Genomic DNA, 20,364 nt, shown 5'->3' with positions numbered 1-20,364 from the left:
TATCCCGGGGTCTGACTCCTACAGGGACATTTCCTGTCCTTCTCTGCACCCTCCCATGCACCCTCCTGTTGGGGTAGTGTCCCCTTTGCCTCAAAAGGATACTATTTTCCGACAGAGAGATCTTTTCCCCCCGCTCATCATACAGCTCCAGGCCCGTGAGACCAATATAATAGGGATCGCCGCAGCTGGTCAGGAGTTGCAACTGGAAAATGACTAAGGGACGTTATTAAGGAAAAACAGGCTTAATTTTCCAAGAACAAAGCAAAACAGCGACAAAGATAATATAGGGCTGTACTTTCGGGGGCTTCTACAGATGAATAAAAGGAAAACATCTTTTTTTTTTTTTTAATTTTTTACTCTCATGGAGCCTGAAGCCCAACAGAATATACGTGGCATCAAACTGTCTTGAATTTATACTACGTATGTGCGTGTTTTAAGAATTAAAAGCTGTCCTCCAAGCCGGGATACAGGAGGGCGGGGGGGGGGTGGTGATGCTCTCCAGGGAGCTGGCAGGAAGTGAACCATTCTGTCACAAACTCATTGTGTGGTGGCACTGAACAAAGTGACCAGGACTCAAATTGTCTCCTGCCTCAGTTTCCCTGGTTGTAAAATGACAAGAACAGAGCGCCCATTGCCTTCTCCGTCCGTTTCAAGTGTGCAGGGTTGGGGTGGGTGGGCGAAGGGGGGAAAATACAGGAGCTCTGGAGCACCAGGAGGGATGGGCCGTGGCTGCATGAGCCACCATGGCTGACTGCTTCCCACAGTCCTCAGCCCTGTCCCCCCGCCAGCTCCCAGCATTCCAGGGGCAGGCAGGGTAGGAAAGGTGGCTTCTAGGCCCTATTACAGCCATGGGCACTCTGTCCAGGAGAACAGGTTGCTAGGAGAATCAGGATGCTCGTGTTCACTCACCTGCCTGGCCCCTTCCCAGCTCTGTGGCCTTGGACAAGTTCCTTAACCTCTCTGGGCCTGTGTTCTCAGCTGTGAAATGGGGATGCTCACAGCACCACCGCACTGGGCTGGGGGGAGGACTGAGTTACAAATGCACTGTGACAGTGCCAGGCCCAGGAAAGGATCCAGCAAACTGGGGCTATCCTTACTTCTGTGTTCATCTCCTCCCTGGCCTGCTTCCAAGGACAGCCCCCAGTTCAGTCCCTGGGGAGAGCTCCAGCTTCTCTGGCCTCTCCCAGCTGGAGTCCTAGGTGCTGCCTCTGGAAACCTCAGTCCAAACCTCAGCCAGCTGGCTGACCAGGGGGCGGGGTCTGGAACCATGTCACCGCCCCCCGCCCCAGCAGTGCTCAGTGAGCCCGAGGCCCCGGGGAGCCTCCCATCCTCCCCTGGGTTTCCCGGCACGGCGCCCCAGCACCTCGGCTGTGGCCTGCCCAAACCCCAACACCACCACAAGGGCTGAGCCCTCTCCTGGGGTTCCGGGCACGGACCCCGAGGGCCCAGGATACACAGACAGGTGGGAGGAGGATACAGCCTCAGGGCATCAGGGGCGCCTCGTAGTCCATGGTCGCCCGCTCCAGGCTTTGCGGGTCAAGCCTAAAAAGACACAAAACATCACCAGGAAGCAGAAGATCTCAATGGCCTTGATGGCTGGTCAGTCATTCTCCCAGCCGCACACTATATGAGGACACGGCGGGTGGGGAGGTTCCCTGGCAGCGGGGACTGACCTTGTCTGTTCTGGAGTCTGCTCTTTACCACCCAGCCCTCTGGCCCTTTCATGAACAGGGCAAGCGCACGCTGTGCCCACGGCTGAGCGAGACCCGTGCAGGGGTGACGGATGGGAGGGAGTGCGGGGCTGGGGCAGACTACCCCAGGGGGTGGTCAGGGAGCCAGCACCTGAGCTAAGAAGGAGGCAGCCACACAAAGCATCAGAGCTGAACCTTCCAAGCAGAGGAGCGGCCAGAGCAAAGGCCCTGTGGTAGGAAAGCACCAGAGGGGCTCGATCGTGGGGCAGGATGGGAGGCTGGCAGGAAGAGGAGGCAGGAAGGTGGGACGTACCCTGCAGTCTTTACTTTGGGAGCCTGAGCAAGGGCCTTCAGTAGCGGGGACCTCAATGCCCACATCTGTAAAATGGGCATAATAACCCCTTCAGGAAGGATTCCCTGAAGGATGAACGCAAAGCATCTGAACGGATCTAGCACTTGCGAGGAAGAGTTCTCAACCTCTGCACACTCCTCCCTTGGCACCTCTCTCCCTGGTCCGTGGGCCAGTACCTTCCAGGCCTTGCTGAGTTTTCTTCTATTTCAAGGGCGCTGTTATAATTAAGTGGCTGTTCCCAGTGACCGGTCCAAGAAGCGATCCCAGCCATGGTGGAGGGAAACTCATTTTGTTTTGTGAGCTTGGCCTCTGGCGTTTGGACATGGGGGGCGGGAGGGGTTTAAAGGAGTAAACTGAATGTGGCATTTACAAATCGTTATAACCTTAATGCAGCTGAGACGGGGCCAAGAAATATCAGCGCACCCACGAAATGTTAGGCTCTCATTTCCTCTTTGAATCTTTCTAAACCAGGAACTCGGGAATGAGAGAGAAGGCCCTTCCCCGAATTGGCCAGTGGGCATTTCTGGAACAGGACGCAGGCTGGAGCCTCTTTTCCCAGCAGGAGGTGCAACGAAGTATTAAAAGAGCTGAAGCCCTCCAGACCGTGGGGAACCCAAACATCCCCAGACAAGGTGGGCTCATCCCACGGGCTTCCGCGGACGCCTGCCTGGCAGTGCATTAGAAAACACCAGGTTGAAAAGCGACGCATTTGATCATCATTTCAAAACCTTTAGGTAGCGACTTCAGAGCTACGTGTGAAGCCAGCAGCCGGAGGACGGGGAGGGGACATTCCTGATGCTGCTAGCCCTCACCTCCGGGCCGGCGGGGACAGCTGGCAAACATGCAGGTAGTCCACAAAGAGAATGTCTCGAGCGAAATCAAAGTGGCAGTTGCCCGGCCCCTTCCGGATGAGGAAGCCCTCTGGAGGGGAGACACACAGGCCATCCAGGGAGATGTGGACGATTTTGGCCTGGCAAACAAAAGGAGAAACACGCTTGAAGAAAGGCAGCCAGCCAGCATGCAGGCCAGTGGCGTGGGCCGACGGGGCTGTCGTGGACGTCTGAGTGTGATGGGGAGCCCTCACGGAGGCCCCAGGCCTGGGACAGCCCTTGGTCTGGCCTTCTCAGACCAGGACCACCTGGCTGGGCCCCTTTCTCGTGCTGGCCACGCTCCATGCCATGCACTGAGCTGTGTGCTGGAGGGATAGCAGGGGAACAGGCAGGTGTGGCCCCTGCCATGGTGGCCTGGCTCAGCGGCCTGAGGTGGTACAACGTTTCGGGCCTCCCTCTGCAGAGACCCTGGCCGGGCCATCTAGATCTGCCTCAGGGCCTGGTGAGTCACAGGCGCTTACCAAAAGCCTGCCGAATGGGTTCAATCTGGGCCAAGGTGTTCCACTGGCCTGGGACGGATATCACCAACCAGAGGCCAGGATCTACCAGTCAATCTCAAAGCAGGGTCTGGAGTGGCTTCCCTGGGGCGGGGGAGTGGGGGTGGTGGTGGGTGAGCAGAGGGGGCAGGAGGTCAGCACTCTCCCTCTGACAACGCATTTTGGAATCAGGACTCCCCACATCTTCATGGTGAGCAACGTGGGCCCGACTGCTGACCAAACTGGTCGATTTTCACCTTTGGGAGACACAGAAGGGCTCCTCTGTGTAGAGAAGAGCCCCGCCCTGGGTCCCACTTCATTCCTTCAGCATTTCGGGGACCCCCCTCATGGCAGCTGGTCATAGGGCACATAAGCCTGAAAAGTGTAGGGTAAGCGGCTTCGGGCACGGCTGGATATGGGGACCGAAAGGCTGTTCCTACATCTCTCCACTAGGCTTTGCTCAGGTGGGTTCAGACCCCGGCCCGAGGGCTGGACCCGGACAAACAGAACTGTCACCCGCTGGTCATATGATTGGACCAGGACATGGAACCGGACCAGACCAATGAGCGCGACTCCTGCGGTTTCATGGGCTCGCCTCGAAAGAGGAGGTCCTTCTGCAGCTGGGTGTGGAGCTAGCCGGAAGCTGGGCATCACGGCGGAGGCCCGGGAAGGGCCCCCTCCAGGACGACCCCCACCTCTAGGAAGGGCCCGACTTCCCCACGCCTGTTTATTCCCTTGGACAGAGTTTCTACTACCGCCTCCATCTTGCAGCCATGGAAACCAGGAGTCCAAAGACGCTAAGCAATTTGCCCAAGGACCTGCTGCGGGGATCTGAAGCCCATCTCCAACGTGCAGGGCCCGGCTCTAACCACACGCCAGGGACCCGTCCCCAGGGCACCCACAGGGCCTTGGGGGACACAGGTGCCCGAGGCATTTTCCTGGGGAGACGCAGAGTTTCCATCCCCTGTACTCTGGGATCCTCCTCACCCCCCCGCCCCAGACTCTGCCCATCTCCCTGCCTCCTTCTTCCCACTGTGGCCACGTGTCACCTGCTCGCCCACACGGATGGCAGCCAGGCCTTGGAAGCAGGGCTCTGGGCCCAAGATTGCCAGGCAGCAAATCCAGGTCACGGAGCCTTATCTGGAAGGACCGATTTGCTCAAGGGAAGATATGGGCCCAGAGGCACGAGCTGAGCCCGGAGAATGTTTTCTTGATGCCAATCTGTCTGCCTTTCTAAACGTGCTGATCTGACAGCACACTCCGGGAGATGCCAGTGCGGCCCAGGAGGATCTGTACTGTTGGAGGGGCTGTCGCCCCAGAAGGTGAATGCCTGGGGCCACCGACTCCACGCTGGCAAACCCCCATGGTTCTACGGGGCCCATGGGAGAAATGTCGTGGCATAGGCATGGTGGGGAGCCACACCGGGGCTCCCGGGATGGAGGCCTGGCTCTGTTAACGTCTGTGTGGCAGAGGATGACGACCACCTTCCCAAGCCAGGTTATCATCCTCTTCCTCCTCACTTTACAGATGGGGAAACGGAGATGCAGGGAAAGCAGGCCACTCGCCAAAGATCACATGGCTGGCTGGGGTCAGAGCGGGGATTCAGACCAGGGCCTTATGACTTTAGGGCCCCAACAGCATGGCTCTATCTTAGCAGACATTGTCACCATCACTTCTGGGTTGTAGTGGGGAGGGGACGAACATATCATAGTCCACAGTCACACAAGGACAGAAGGTCCCTTGCAAAGGGCACTTCTGGTGTTCTCTTTCCACAGTGTGGCAAGACCCCTGCTTTGACACACCCAGGAGTGGGAGAACATGGTATGGAACTGGAGTCTGGGCTCCCAGCCCAGCAGATGGGCACTGGGGCTCTTGCTGTGTGACCTTGGGATGGGTGAACGTACTGTTCTGAACCCCAGTTTTTAATCCTCTGAAAGAGAGTATACATCTGCTTCCCGGAGGCTGGGGTGAGGGTCCCCTGAAATGAATGGGTGCAGAGCCCACAGCTCAGGGCCTGGCCCCCAAAGTGCTCAATGAACAACAGGGCCCCAACCGACCACTACAGTTCGGGGGCTGGGCCTGCGGAGGACCCACCAACCCCCAGAAGAGACAAAGTGCTTCCATGTCCCAAGTCTGCCTTGGGCTCTTGAGCCCACATTTGCTGTTTGCAGTAGGAGCAAAGAGCAAGGCGCTCTCTCCCTGGCTATAACCCCCCAGCTCCATTTGGAAAGTTCTGGAAGATTTATGCACCTCTCCAGCAGCCACGCCAGCCATTCATCAAGGCGCCGTTTCCCTGACAGTGGACTGAGCGCGGCTGCTATTCCCCGGCTTACCCCGCGATAGGTGTCCTCTGGAGATTTATTGTAGTTCCAGAAGCGCAGGCCAGCGATGCTTTCGGCTCTGTCGAAGCAGATCGTGACCACGTGGTCCAGGCCAGGCGAGAAAGGGATCAGCCACATATGCTCATCCTCCATGGTGATGCTGGCTCCATCGATTAACCTGCAAATAGCGGGGAGGGAGCAGTGAGGTGGGGCTCAGCCACGACCTGTGGGAGAAACCAGAGCGAGGGGTCTACACCCGCTTATGGCCCCCTGCACCCTGCCTGGCACGAGCCTGGACACATTGGCTTGTTAAGCGGAGGTGGGACTCATTACAGTCACCCTGAGGGACCATGTCACATCTGTAAAATCAGACAAAAGACAGTCGGTGCTGTTAAAAGTGCGGCAAAGCGATCATCAGGTTTAAAATAAAGGGGGGACCTGTGTCATCTTTCAGGACCTTCTAACCTGGCGATCTCATTTCTGGAATTGTTTTCCTTTAAGGAGTATTTGTTCAACCTGTGGGAAAGGCTCTCTGCACAAAAATATTCATTACAGTGTTGTTTATTTATATTAGCGTAAAAGGAAAAAAAAAACCCAACAACCAAAAAAACCCCTAAGCGGATAAGTAAAAGAGTTAAGTAAATCTGCACAGTTGTTAATATGATAACCATAAGGACGATGCAGTGAAGTGGAAAACGATTTTACTGCTGGAAGATGAGGACGGGGGTCAGGAGAGACGATGAAGAAGTGAACAACACATTTGTGTCAGAGGGGATGGGAGGTGGATGCTTTTCTCTACTTTCCAAACTTTCTGTAAAGTGTTCTATTGGCTCTATGGTACATTGTGGAAGAATTCGATTCATTCCTTCTGGTGCCCTGTGAGAGAGATGCTAAGGCACTAGAGCGAACTTGGCAGCTCTTGGTGTGAGAAAAGCACGAGAAGGGGGAGGTGTGTCTGTGGGGAGCTGGTCTGGCCGTAATCATGCAGCCTCGACAGCCCAGGGAAGCACCCTCCCTGTCCTTAGGAGGGAGCCCCGAGCACCCTTGTGTTCTTAGCCACTGTTCTGAATGAACTCATCACCTCGCCCGCATTGCACTCCTATCCTGGCCAGTTTCTGGTTCTCCTGTTTTGAACAGCCTGCCTCATCCTTCTCAACTTGGCCTGTGTCTGTCCCAAAGACTGTCCCGCCACGGACTGCCCTGAACTGCTCAGCACACCGCAGCCCAGACCCCAGGAACAGAGGGACCCAGGTCTCAGCCTCTTGGGTAACCCTTCCCCCGACTCCCTCCTAATTTCCTGGTGACTTTAAGGCTGCCGTGCCAGGAGGAATTCCTAGATTTAAAAATAAACTTTATTTTTTCCTTTTACATCTTAAAGTTCAGGATTTGGAATAAATCTTACAATCTAAATGTTCATTCTTGGAGGTAATGTTTCTTTTTTTTCTCTAAAAGGCCGTTATTAAATTGATGGATGGTGTGTCTTACAATTGCTGGCATCTTAAAACTGAGGAAATTCAGCAATTTAAAACGGAGGTGTTTGTGGAATTAGGTCCATTGGAGAACCTTCCATTTCCTTCTAAAAGCAATTACCCCTGTGTCCTAAACATGGGGCTGTCTCCATATCAAAAATGCTACCCAATTCTGAAAGTACAGAGAGTTGTCGAAGTGTTTATAATCGATAGTGAAAGGAAGTGCCTACAGACACCGCTAAGAATATCTACATAATACTTCCCAGGTCTGTCCACAGAAAAGCCTAGAAACTGTGACCAATCCAGTAACAATGAGCATCTCTAGGGGCTAGATTATGGTCTCTAAATACCATTTCACACTAAAAGGAACCAAACCTTCTTGGGGAAAATGGCTGATTCCACATCTGGGACAAGAAATATACAAAGGGAGCCTGGAATGTCTTGTGACATCAGAAAGCAGGAGAGCTGTCCCAGACTACTGTTTTTAAAAACGGATCCGAGCGCTCTCAGTATCTAAAAGCAACTATAAGATAACAATTGCAATAAATTGAGACCCTTCACAGTCTGTTTAAATCCATGATTTATGGTAACCAAACACAAACGTTTTAAAGTATGCTAGGGAAGCAATTTTTTGATTTTTGCAAAGTGAACAATAAAGGGAAAGAACCAAGCATGTAGACTGCCTTTCCTATTTGCATTGTACTGCAGAGTAACCAAATAACTGAACAAAAATTTCTCTTTATTGGTGAAAAAAAGAATGACAGGCTCAGCGCCCCACTGTCTTGCAACCAAGTGGATCTAGCCACTGAGCACTGACCACCAATGTCAGAAAAACTTCACCACCAGACACTCTATATGTTCTGAAGGGAAGTTGCAGTGACACCCACACCATGTCATGTCTTGCCCCAATGGTCAAACCTCAATCTGATCAGATGCCTAGATCTAATGAACAATTTACAAGACATACAGGGGCCTGAGGAACAAGTTAAATAATACCATGGAGATGCAAGCAGGAAAATCCAGACTCTATAGGGCAAACAAATATTTCTTTAAGAGATAATTCGAAAGAAAAAAATGAAAAAAGATGGAAGGGAACCTGGAGGTTATAAAAAGCTTAAGAGATCTATCAAAGAATCATGGCATATGGACCTTATCTAGATCTCAAGCCAACCAGTCACAACGTATGGACCTTATCTGGACCTCAAACCAACCAATCACAACATACGGACCTTACCTGGACCTCAAACCAACCAATCACAACATATGGCCTTTTCTGGATCTCAATATAAGAAACAAACGTAGGGGCGCCTGGGTGGTTCAGTTGGTTAAGCCTCTGCCTTCAGCTCAGGTCATGATCCCGGAGTCCTGGGATCGAGCCCCGCATCAGGCTCCCTGATCCTCAGGAAGCCTGCTTCTCCTGCTGCTGCTCCTCACTACTTGGGGTCTCCCTCTGTCTCTGCCAAATAAATAAATAAAATCTTCACCAAAAAAAACCATAAAAAAGGCAGATGAGAAGAAGGCTTTCAGGGAAATAGGAACATGCTGGGTGTCTACTAATTTAGGGAATCACCATTAATTTTTTTGAGTGTAACAACAGTACTGACATGTTCTCTTTAAAGTCCTTATTGTTTAGAGCTACACACCGAACTGTGTAGAGGTGAAGGGCTATCAGGCTTGGGAGTTGCTGTGCTCACATCATCTGGGTGGAGGGGTTTGGGAAGTGGGTGGGTGTGGTTGAACAAGTTGGGCCGGCTGTGTGCTGATCACTTTTGTAGCGGGAGCTGACCCAGCGGGCTCCACGCCTAAGTATATGGGTGATCTGCTTCTGGGGTGTCAAGTGGTTCATGAGCAGACATGGACAGCAGGCGTGAGGGCCACGGTGAAGGGGCCCGTGATGGGAAAGCAGGAAGGAGTCTACCATTGATGGCAGGCGCTCTGGGCCAGGCTGGGGGTGCAGCTGTGGTGTGGCAATTCCCTCCCTGCCCTCCCGCCAGGGGACTTACTATCCCCTCCTCCTGATAAGGCAAGTGAGGCAGGGGAAGACAGTGGAAGTCAGTGGTTACGTGCACAGGTCTCCCACAGACATCCATTCAGATGACTCTGACCCTCAAAACTAGTCTGGGTGACTTCTGGCCAGTTGTTAATCTTTCTGTAGCTCAGTTTCAGTTGTAAAGGGGGTGGCCTCTTAGGGCTGTTTAAGGCATAAACGGATGAGGATCTGTAACCTGCTTAGTGTAGCCCCAGTGTCTGGCATTTATTCGGGGCTTCAGGAATAGCCTCTATAATTTTATTATCATTACTATCGTAACTGGAGAGGTTAAGAAACTTACTAGCTGGCAAGGGGCAGAGCCAGGATTGGAACTCTCATCCTTCTGACCCCTCCAGGCTCCTCCTGTTTACAACTCCAGGCAGAGCGCAGGCCCGGCCGCTGTCCTGAGCAGGGGGCCGGTGCCTGTCCCAGGTTTGTCTTCTTATTGACTGGCCCCAGTCTGGGCTGATGCAATCAGACAGAAGCGGAGGAAAGCGCCCGCAGCACCCATGGACACTTCCAGAGCCATCCCCTCCGACCTCGAGCAATGGCACGCTTTCAGCCCCCGAGAGCGAGAGCGGGGCTGCTCATGGTCCGGTGCAGAGCTGGCGTTCCAGGCCCTACACTGAGCATGGTGGAGAACACACAAAGCACGGCTGTGTCTGGGAGCAGGAGAACGCTGCCCACCTCTGGCCGTGGGGCCCTTGGGGGTGGGGGGTCACCTCCCTTTCCCAAGCCTTGGTTTCCCTTGACTCTAAAATGAGAAGCCACAAGGGACACCTCAGGGGGCACAGTCACTAAAACGTCTGACTCTTGAGCTCAGCTCAGGGGTTGGTCTCAGGGTTGTGAGTTCAAGTCCCGAGTTGGGCTTCACGCTGTGGGTGGAGCTTACTTAAAAACATATCAGTGAATAAAATGGGAAGACCACAGACCTCACGGGGTGGCTGGGGAGGGCGGGATGGGGATCACTATTTGAGGTTTGAATCTGGAGTCACAGAGCCTGAGCGACCCCGCGTTTCAGGGGCTGAAGCGTCCTGCTGCTCACGCTGGGAGGGGATGGCTCTGAGGCTCTCTGCAGGTGGCTTCTTACAGACACTTACTTGTCCAGGGTCCGGGAGTCATCGGTGTACTCAGGGAGGTCATTTAGGTCTCTGGGAGAGGCAGAGATCTGGTGCAGGCTGATGGGCAGTGGCTGGCCATCCTTGCCCACCACTTCCAGGCCCGTGAGCCCCAGGTAGTGCGGGTCTCCCCAGGAGGCAGTGAAATTCAGCTGGAGACCTGTAACAGGAAGAAGAGTGGCCCCTGAACACCAGAGGTTGTGGAGACGGGAAAGGAGTTACCTTCGGCCTCTGCGTTCTACCAACTTGAAAACCCCGACTCAGATGAAAGTGCCTTTGGGGCGGGCTCTCTACCTTTTCTCTTAGTGACCCCTGGGCTCTGGACACTGCTGATGTTCTGGAAATGTCTGCAGGACGAATGGGCCAATGTTGTTTAAACCTGCCCATGGGTGTGGGGGTTGCCTGGGTGTCTTAGTCCATGAAGCGCCAGTTTTCATCTCAGGTCATGATCTCAGGGTCCTGGGATCGAGCCCTGCATTGGGCTCCCTGCTCAGTGGGGAGTCAGCTTCTCCTTCTCCCTCTGCCACTCTCCCTGCTCATTCTTTTTCCCTCTGTTTATCTCAGATAAATACAGCCTTTAAAAAAAAAAAAATGAACCTGCACATGGCACTGGATCCTTTCTCCCGCATCTATCACATTGCCCCAAGCCGCTGCTTAACACCCTAGCGTGGCTCCCCGTGCTGCTTGGCCAGCAGGCCTTGTCCATCCGGCTTCTACCTACTTGTCTAACCTCCTCTTACACCAGGGGACACGGCTCCACCCAGACAGTCTTTCAGTCATTCCTATTTCCATCCCTCTCTCCTGTCACAGGGCCTTTGCCCATGTTATTCCCTCCGGAACTCACATGGCCTTGTTGTGCTCACCCTTCAGATCCCAACTCACCTCCTTAGGAAAGCCCTTCTGACTTCTCTGACCACAGCAAACCTCCGTCCACAGCCTGCCATCAACTTCCATGCCCTGGTCACCAGCGTGATCTTGTGACCATTTGGTAAATATCCGTTTGCACCGCCAGAGGTGAACTCCCTGAGGGCAGAAACTCCATCTGATCTGCTAGACCTCTGTGTCCCCAAAGCCTGGCACAGTGCCTGACGCACAGCAGGAGCTCAGTCCAGACGGAATGTTTAAATAAGTAACTGCACGCAGGCAGCTACGTCGATACAGGACGTCAGAAATGGACATTTTATACACTGGGCACTACTGCGAGACTTCCCGGGATTCAGAGTAAGGAAGTGTTTTACGATGATAACCCCATCTTTTTGCCCTTGCCTCACCCCTGTTCCATCCGAGTCCATCTAGAGTGACCCTCTGTGGTCCTGAGGCAATACGGTCCAGGCGAGTCATCTATTTGCCAAGAGAGCTGAAAACAAATGAAGCCCTTGGTCAGGGCCTGTCCAATACTTGGCTAGAACTTGCCTTTCCTTACTGGTGTCCCATCAGAGCAGGACCAAGCCCACTGAACTCTCCACCCTGGGAGAATCTGGAGCCTCTTTCAGCACCCTCCTGGGGGGTTGTGTTCAGAAGATTCGCATCCTTGGCAACTTTCACAGAAGGCCACCTGGAAGTCACGTGGCCCCACCTCCTTGAGCTCAGGAGCGGAGGCAAAAGCCCAAGGAGGCCAAGCCACCCAGTCTTCCTGGAGCTCGGCTTCCTCTGCTATATGCCTGTCATTTCCAACATAGGGGTTTTGTAACTCAGCCTCTGATCCTTCTGCTCTCCATGGTGCTGAGGCGGCATGGAGCGCATCCCGGGGGCAGGAGGGAAAGATGTGGGACCAGCATGGTACTGGGCCACATCCTAGCTTCTCACCACAACAACGGCATGCAAAACGACCACAAATTCTTTGCAACGTGACTCTGTCACTTCTCCCATCCAGAAGCGGAGTCCATATGTCCACGCCCTCACTGAGGCCACTGAGAAGACGCCCTCAGTCTGGACCACGTGACATGCTTTGGCGAATGGGAGAGCAGCAGAGGTGGCGAGGGCAGAGGATGGAAAGCACGCGGGTGCACATCACCACACTTGGGGGTCCCACCGCATGAAGGAGCCAGGCGCGCCTGGTCTCCCCACCACCCCGGCAGACAGCCTCCCGAACACTGGGTGTGGGAGAGAAGACACCTGAGGTCATTCGGTCGCCAGCCCATCTGCCAGCAGACCAGGCCCGTGCGCAGGCCCGGGAGAGGCCACGTCAAGCCAGGGAATTATGAGCCCATCGTGGATTAAATAGCGGTGTGCGGAAGCTGCTCAGGTGTGGGTTGGTCATAAAATCAATGAAATAGTCTGCGAATCCCCGGCTTAGAAAACGCAGACGACAAGAGGTAAACAGAAAGTATCAGTACGCATTAAGAGTTAAAGACTGTTTTGTGAAGCTGTCGTTGAAATGTGTGTTCGCGGCATAAGTGCCATGAAAAGTCTGTTCTCCAACCAAACCAAACAAAATAGACTCTTCAACACCCAAAGAAAACTGGAGATTGCTAGAGGGAAAGTGGGGGGAGCGAAACTGGTGATGGGGAATAAGAGGTACATATTTCCGCTTATATAAATAACTCACAAAGATGAAAAGTATGTTAGGAATATCATCAGTAATATTGTATTAACACTGTACTGTGACAGACGGTGACTATTTGTAATCGTAGTGAGTGCTGAGTAACATAGAGATGTGTCAAATCACTATGCTGCACACCTGAAACTGACATAATGTTGTACAGGTCAACCATACTTCAATAATTAAAAGAGAAAAAATTGTTTTCTCTCTGTTGGTGGTTTCAAGAGCACTGTCCTCAAAGGCATCACCTAGTGCCCTCTAGTGGTAAGAGCCATATCTGCAGTTGAGAAAGACCCACAGACCAGTGAGAATAGTCCTCAAACATGGATGTTAGGAAGGAAGGGGCCTTCCAATGACCTGGTCAAACCCTGACATCCAGGGCAAGAACCCTTCAACAACACCAAGCCGCCGCCTGAGCACGCCCTACAAAGAAAGCACTCGCTCCACCGCTGAGCAGCTCTACCTGCTGAAAAGCTGACCAAGCTGCCTTCCTCTAGGAGCTCCTCCCTGGACTTCCTACTGCCCTCTCCTGGATGACACGGAGCAGCTTCTGTATTCGCCCTCAGCTAACACTACTGATCCAGACAAACAATACTTCTTGAGTGTCTGCAAAGTACCAGGCATTGGGGATACAGCAGGGAACCTGGGAAGAGACAGAGACAAAGTAAGAGCTTCTGCCGGATGAAGGACAACAGCATGGGGGATGAAGGACCTGCATCAGACAAGGTCAAAGGGCAGGCCTCTCTGAAAAGGGGGGGGCTGCGTGGAGTCCCACAGAATTGGAGAAAGCTGTGCAGAAGGCACTCTGGACGGGACGAGTAGCAGATAGAAATGCTCTGGGCAGGAAGTGCCTTGGAATGTTCCAGTAGCAGAAGGTAGGCAGGGAGGCTGAAGAACAGCAGAGGAACAGGAGAAGCCTCAGAGATATCTCGTGTGTGTGTGTGTGTGTGTGTGTGTGTGTGTTTTAATTTGTTTAAAAATTTTTCTACACTACCCATGTGCTACATTTCATTCTAAGACACATTTCATTCTAAGACATCAGTTGTAAGACTGAAAAAAGAAACCCTACTAGTTTGTTAATGTTTTTCTTATTGCTTAGAATTTTAGCTTTCTGCTTATGAACAAGCTGTTTTAGACTTATTTGGAAAGAATGAAAGGCTTCAGATGATTGGTAAGAGCTGGTTAAATCCTCCCTTTCAGTTGGTTTAAGTCTTTCCCTTTCAACATGATTGGTAAGAGTTGGTTAAGCCTTCCCTTTCCACACAACATCGACCTTCATGCTGCCAAGGGCACTGGCAAGGCTGCCTTTCTCAAGACATGGCTATCATCGCCTCTGAGATTTCTTTCCTCGATCCGGAGCCACCAGATGTAGGCTGTGCTCCTGAGTCTTTCTGGATCTCATCAGAAGGTATCAATGGATGGTTCTCGAATAGCAATCAGGATTTGTGCTCCTTCTTCAAATGGCCCATAAGTGGTACGTGGACTGAACCAGCCAGGGGCTGCAGGTGCAGTGGTCCAGCCATACCACAAGAAAGACTGACCACATGCACATGCAAAGATAATGACAACTCTAACACAATGTGCCAGTGACTGTAGGACACAAGAAGAATGAATTAGGGGTACCTGGGTGGCACAGACCGTTGGCCCACCAACTCCTGGTTGTGATTGCAGAGTCTTGACATTGAGTCCCACATCTGGCTCCACACTGGGCATGGAGCCTGCTCCATGCCTTCTCTCCCCCCTCCCCTCCCTATGACCTCTCACAGGTTCTCTCTCTCTCTCAAGAAGTTTAAATAAATAAATAAATAACTCCCAAAGAGCCAAAAATCTCAGATCTAAAGACCTTTCTCAGTCTTATTTGAATCAACTATTGCTTTTAAAATGTTCATGACGTTCACAAACCACCCGCTCCATTTAACATTCCTTTAAGTCAACTCACTCTCTACGTACTATTTTCTTGTAACACACCCTGTAATAAATACCTTCTAAAACGTACAACATCTATCTGGGTGCCACCTAAAGTCATCTCACATTCCTCCCGTGGGAAGCACGGATCCGCTCCAGCCACCTGTCCACTCAAGCAGCGCTGCCTGACGCTCCCCTATTGGCAGGACTGTCACCTGCAACAGTGGGAACTTGCCAGGAAGCCTGTGACCTGCCCTCCACCGGTATTTCTTCCTCTGAGGGAAGGAGAAGGGGCCCTCCTCGCTCTCCCAGCCAGTGAGGGTCGAGGCGGGGGCTCCTTCATTTCACTTCTAATCAGCACTCATGAGTGCTGGCTACAACGCAGGCATTATTCCACATGCTGGACAAATAGGAACACGTACCACCCTCAGAAGCCCCCTATGTAGAAGGCACCGCTTTACAGACAGAGGTCAAGGTCGTTTCCTCAAGCTGTGCAACCTTGGATGAAACTTAATTCTATTGCCTTTCAAACCTATTTACCCACTTGGACTGTGACCCTCCCCCCAACACTTCAGTTGATGAAATGATGTCTGTGTGTATGCATGTGCGTACATGTGTATTTATAAGCAATGTATGTACATACACATGTACCTACAATATTTATACCTGCAAGTACAAAAATCAATCCAATAGTCTCAGCATCAGTTTTCGAGTTGGGAATTTTAACTGCATGCTGCATACTGGCCTTTAAGATATTGCTCTACCTCTCATTTTTAATTTTATCTTTGTTCTTTTGCATGGACTAGTCTCATTTTTTGGTTTCTATTTCCCATTGGTTTTATTCTTGGTTATAAATGGGAGGCAGGAAGCAAAGTCTTAAGGGCAGCAGACCTTGCACCTGCAGACTTTGAGTCTGTTTCCCTTATGAGCTCTGTTGCTTTCCTCAGCACATCTGCAAGGCGTTACGTGTTTAATCACATAAGGAAAACAAAACAAAACAAAACAAACCCCATGAAAAACAGGGGCGCCTGGCTGGCTCAGGCATTTAAGTGTGACTCTTGATTCAGCTCAGGTCATGATCTCAGGGTCGTGAGACAGAGCCCCGCATTCAGGCTCCACACTCAGCGCAGAGTCTGCTTCCTCCTCTCCCTCTGCCCTCCCCTCCCCTCGCTCTCACTCTCTTAAATAAATAAATAAATACAATATTTTAAAAACCAGAAAACAACAGTGGGCCTCAATTAACTAAGACCCATAAGCTATCATCTCCTCTCAAAGGAAGCTACTGGTATTGTCTTCCAGCTTCATCTAACAGCCAACGACTTCAGAAGGATTGAAAGGATCTAAGATCGACTTTCTCTGTTGCAAGGAGTCCCTGAATAGTCTGGGCAAGACCTTAACTGAAAAAGAATCAACATTTACGACAGAGTGAATAAGGAGAAGCCAATCAGAGACTTCCCGTGGTACAGTGTGCCTATCTGACTTAAACAAACAATAAAAAAAAAAAAAAAGTTGGCATAGGATAGAATAATGGGGTGCCATGGATATGAATAATGCTAACATATTTCAGAAAAAATTAAACATTTAAGAACATGTATTCTGAATATATTCTCCCAGTCCGTCTTGCCTGTTAATTTTCTTAGTGTATCTATTTTTCTGTTGTAATTAGTGCTGCTGGTGTTCTGTATATGAAAGATTGACCTACCTCAAGGTTGTCAAGATATTCTCCCATGTTTTCATACAAATGCCTTCTGGTTCTAGCTTTTTTTCTTATTAAATATTTATTTGAGAGGGGGAGAGAGCGCACACAGGGGGAGGGGTACAGGGAAAGAATCTCAAGCAGACACCCTGCTGAGCATGGAGCCCGACACAGGGCATGACACTGGCCTTGATCTCATGACCCTGATATCACGACCTGAGCCCAAAATCAAGAGTTGGACTCTTAGGAGTCTGGGTCACCCAGCTGCCCTGGTTTTACTTTTTATAGTTAGGTTTATAATCCATCCCAAATTAAGATGTGTGCTCAGAATCAAGTAGGGGTCAAGGTCCGTATTGTTTCCGCCTGAATATCATGCAGAATTATTCATTAAAAAGACTTCCCTTTCCCCCACTTAACTGACTTAACACTCTGGGCAAAAGTCAATTGACAATACTTGTGCTTGCTCTCTTTTTGGACTCTATTCTGTTAAACTGACCTAACTTTATGCCAAAGACATTGACTACTGTGACTTTACTATCAGTCTTAAAATTCAGCAAGAATAAGCAGTGTAAGTTCTTCAACTATGTTCTTTTTTGAAGAATTTTTTGGCTATTCCAGACCCTTTGCCTTTCCATACACATTTCAGAATCAACTTCTTCATTTCTTCTAAGGAAAAAAACAAAAGGCCAGGATTTTGACTGGGATTGCACTGTTTGCAAGAATCAAGCTGTGAAAAACAGAAATCTCGACAACATCAAATCTTCTGATGCATGAACAAAGCATATCTCCCAATTATTTCAGTCTTCGTGAATTCCTCTCAACAATGTTTCCTACTTTTCTGTATAAAGGTGTTTCTTGTCTTCCATGAGATTCATTCCTAGCTAGTTTCCTTATTTTTTGTTGTTTGTTTCGTATGTAGACTCCACACCCAGCATGGAGCCCAAAAAAGGGCTTGAACTTATGACCTTGAGTTCCATGCCCGAGATGAAATCAAAACTCAGATGCTTCAACAACTGAGCCACCCAGTCACCCCAACCAGTTGATGTCTTAGATGCTACCGTAAAATATTTCAAATTTTCATTTTCCTATCCATATATATTTACAATGCATCTACCTGACAAAGAATTCCTATCCAGAATATATAACAAACTCTAATAAGTCAAAACCAAAAACATTAACAACAAAAATGGACAAAAGACATGAACAGTTCACAAGAGGTGTGGGAATGCCCAATAAACACATGAAAAGGCACCTAAGATCATTCATGACCACACTATTTCACCCTCACTGACAACACAGAATGGTAACGAGGACGCTGAGCAACTGCAGTGTCACTATATTGCTGGTGGGAAGTGTAAACTGATCAACCACTTTGGAAACTAGGCTAGTACTTCGATATATCCCCACCCCGTGACTAAGCAATCCCACTAACAATTTCTGTTTCTTTTTAAAAGATTTTTATTTATTTATTTGAGAGAGAGAGAGAGAGAGATCACAAGTAGGCAGAGAGGAAGGCGGCGGGGGGGGGGGGGAACTCCCTGCTGAGGACAGATTTCCCCATGCGGGGCTTGATCCCAGGACCCTGAGATCATGACCCGAGCCGAAGGCAGAGACTTAACTCACTGAGCCACCCAGGCACCCTGCCCCACTAACAATTTCAAGAGAAATTTAAAACTTCTGTAAGAATGTTTACTGTAGCCTATTCACAATGACCAAAAACTTGGATAGAACTTAATGTCTAATCATCAGATGAACAGATGAACAAATCATGGTATATGCACACTACATACAAAGGAGGAAATTACTTTACACTGACAAAGACTCTTTCCTTGACCAAACTCTAGCCAGACTGCTCTGAGCCCTCTTCTCAAGCCTGGCCTATCATATACAAACTTGAACAAACATGAACTTAGTTTCTAACAGCACCAATTCACATATATCACCACAGACTGTCCCCAAGTCTTCAAAACTTCTGTATTTACCTATTTATTGAATCAAACACCACTAACACCTATTACATGACAGACATGGCTCCGAGTGTTTTATTAACGTTAAATGTCATTTCATCTTTACAGTCATCTAGGAAGTGGGATTATTATCATCCCCATTTCTCAGATCAGGAAACTGAGATGAAGAGTGCTTTAGTAACACAGCTCCTAAGTGGCAGCGCTAGGATCAGCTTGGACTCCACGGTTTAAATCACTATCCTTAGTCTCCAAGCACCTACAAAACCTGCAAGTCTTAACACCAAACCTTGCTTTTCCCAACCCTACAATCCCCACCTGGTCCCAATTCCAAGAACATTCCCTCAATTCCTTTAACAGTGCACACTCCTTCCCTGCTCTAACTGAAACCAGCACCGCCCCCCCTCCCCCGCCCCTCTGTGTTTTGTTCTTAGCCCTCTGTTCTCCGGTTAAACATCATTCCCTAAATTACAAACTCTAATGCACGGCTGTCCTCAGCACTCAAGGCAAAAAGGTAACGACGAATTTCACGGATAATTATTTGCTTCCTGTCTTGTCCGAACAGGGGGTGAGTACCTCAGACACCTCAGTCCTAATTACCATGTGTTCCCAATCACTGAATACTCACCACCCACCCAAAAGGAAGGGCCCACCACAAAGTACACTCTCAACAATTTCCGCTGAACGAACTACACTCCAGCCTCGTGCTTGCCAATATGTGACACACATCTGTGCTCACAACGCTGCCCCCACTACACCCCTGAGAATGTAGACTCCGGGGACTTTCATCCAAGAGCTCTGGAAAGTACTGGCTCTGTGCACCAATATTACCCGGTCCTGGGCCCGCCCTCCCTCCGACCCCCCCGGCCATGATTGGCCTGATGTCAGGTGCACAATGGGGATCCTGACAACCCACAGTGGGATGTAATCTACTCAAGAGGGAGAACCCGAACTCCCCCGCCCCCCCCCCCAGTCAACACGACACTTACTCGATTCACGTCGGTCTTCCACCAAGACCTTAGCCCCAAGAGGGCCGACACCCCGTCTGCCTGGTTCGGGCCGCATCCCCAGTCCCGCTTTCCCCAGGCCCGGCGCACAGCACAGGTAGATGATTAACAGCTCCATAAATGCAGCCCCCGCTCCGGGCTCTTCACAGGTTGGAAACGAGGGGCGCACGAGGTGACGGCTACCTTTTGGCGAACGACCGTGTTCCTGACACACAGGCCCGCCTCCCACCGAGGCCCCAACCCCGCGGGGACACCGGCCCCTGACCCCGCGCCCCGAAGGCACCTCTTGCACACAGAAGCATCTTCACAACGGCCGCGCACTCCCTCGTCGTCTGTGTCCGTCGAAGCGGAAGAACATGAGGGGAAAGCGGGCGTCCTCACGCTAGTGGCCATGGGCGTGGAGGTTCGGGGATGCTGTGTCCACCGGGGACATGGAAGCGGAGATCCACAGAAGCGGAGGGAACCAGCCAAACGCCGAAAAGACAGGAGAAATGGGCTGGGTTCCACCGCTCTCAGCTGGCGCGGCTCAATGACGTCACTCACGTCAGACACCAGAAACCTTCTTCCTCATTGGCGCGTCGATCCAGACGCTTATTGGCCCGGGTTTTTTTTTTTTTTTAACCTGCTCGGCCGGCCTCTCGGGTCACTGGATAATTCTTTTGTTCCCACCCACACAACACGGAAGCTCGCTCCGGCGGGAGGGGAATTGTCCAATCAGCAGCTGGGAAGACGCGCCAATGAGCGGGAAGGTTGTTAGCGTAGCTGACGGGAGCGGCGTCCCTGAGCCGGCGGAGCCAGCCCTTCTCACATGCGTCTCCGAAGCTGGCGGCTCCGCTCGGTATCTGTGGACCCCGCTTCCGTCTCTCCGCGGAGCACAGCATCCCGGAACCGCCGCGTGCAAGGA

At 51.1% G+C, this 20,364-nt stretch overlaps 1 protein-coding gene across 4 annotated transcripts; it reads right to left on the bottom strand.

Annotated features, from left to right (window-relative positions):
• Positions 1 to 73: 73 nt before the first annotated feature.
• LOC308337926 (katanin-interacting protein-like) lies at positions 74 to 19,997 on the bottom strand. Of its 4 annotated transcripts, none has more exons than XM_080831472.1 (7): positions 19,744 to 19,976; positions 19,443 to 19,643; positions 10,329 to 10,506; positions 5,743 to 5,908; positions 2,856 to 3,013; positions 1,478 to 1,542; positions 74 to 213 (listed from the first exon to the last, which is right to left on the bottom strand). In XM_080831472.1, the coding sequence occupies exons 1-6, from the start codon at positions 19,760 to 19,762 to the stop codon at positions 1,482 to 1,484; spliced, it is 783 nt and encodes a 260-aa protein (XP_080687598.1). In that variant the 5' UTR covers positions 19,763 to 19,976; the 3' UTR covers positions 74 to 213; positions 1,478 to 1,481. The 4 variants fall into 4 exon arrangements, with proteins under 4 accessions (XP_080687598.1, XP_080687599.1, XP_080687601.1 ...); XM_080831473.1 differs by having other exon boundaries at positions 103 to 213; positions 1,455 to 1,542; XM_080831475.1 differs by lacking the exon at positions 19,443 to 19,643 and having other exon boundaries at positions 103 to 213; positions 1,455 to 1,542; positions 19,744 to 19,997.
• Between the last annotated feature and the right edge of the window lie 367 nt (positions 19,998 to 20,364).

Source organism: Martes martes (genome assembly GCF_963455335.1).
Source record: "Martes martes genome assembly, contig: scaffold_226, whole genome shotgun sequence".
Lineage (NCBI taxonomy): Eukaryota > Metazoa > Chordata > Mammalia > Carnivora > Mustelidae > Martes > Martes martes.
Note: the sequence above shows the minus strand (reverse complement) of the source record. Positions and strands in the feature narration are given on the sequence as shown.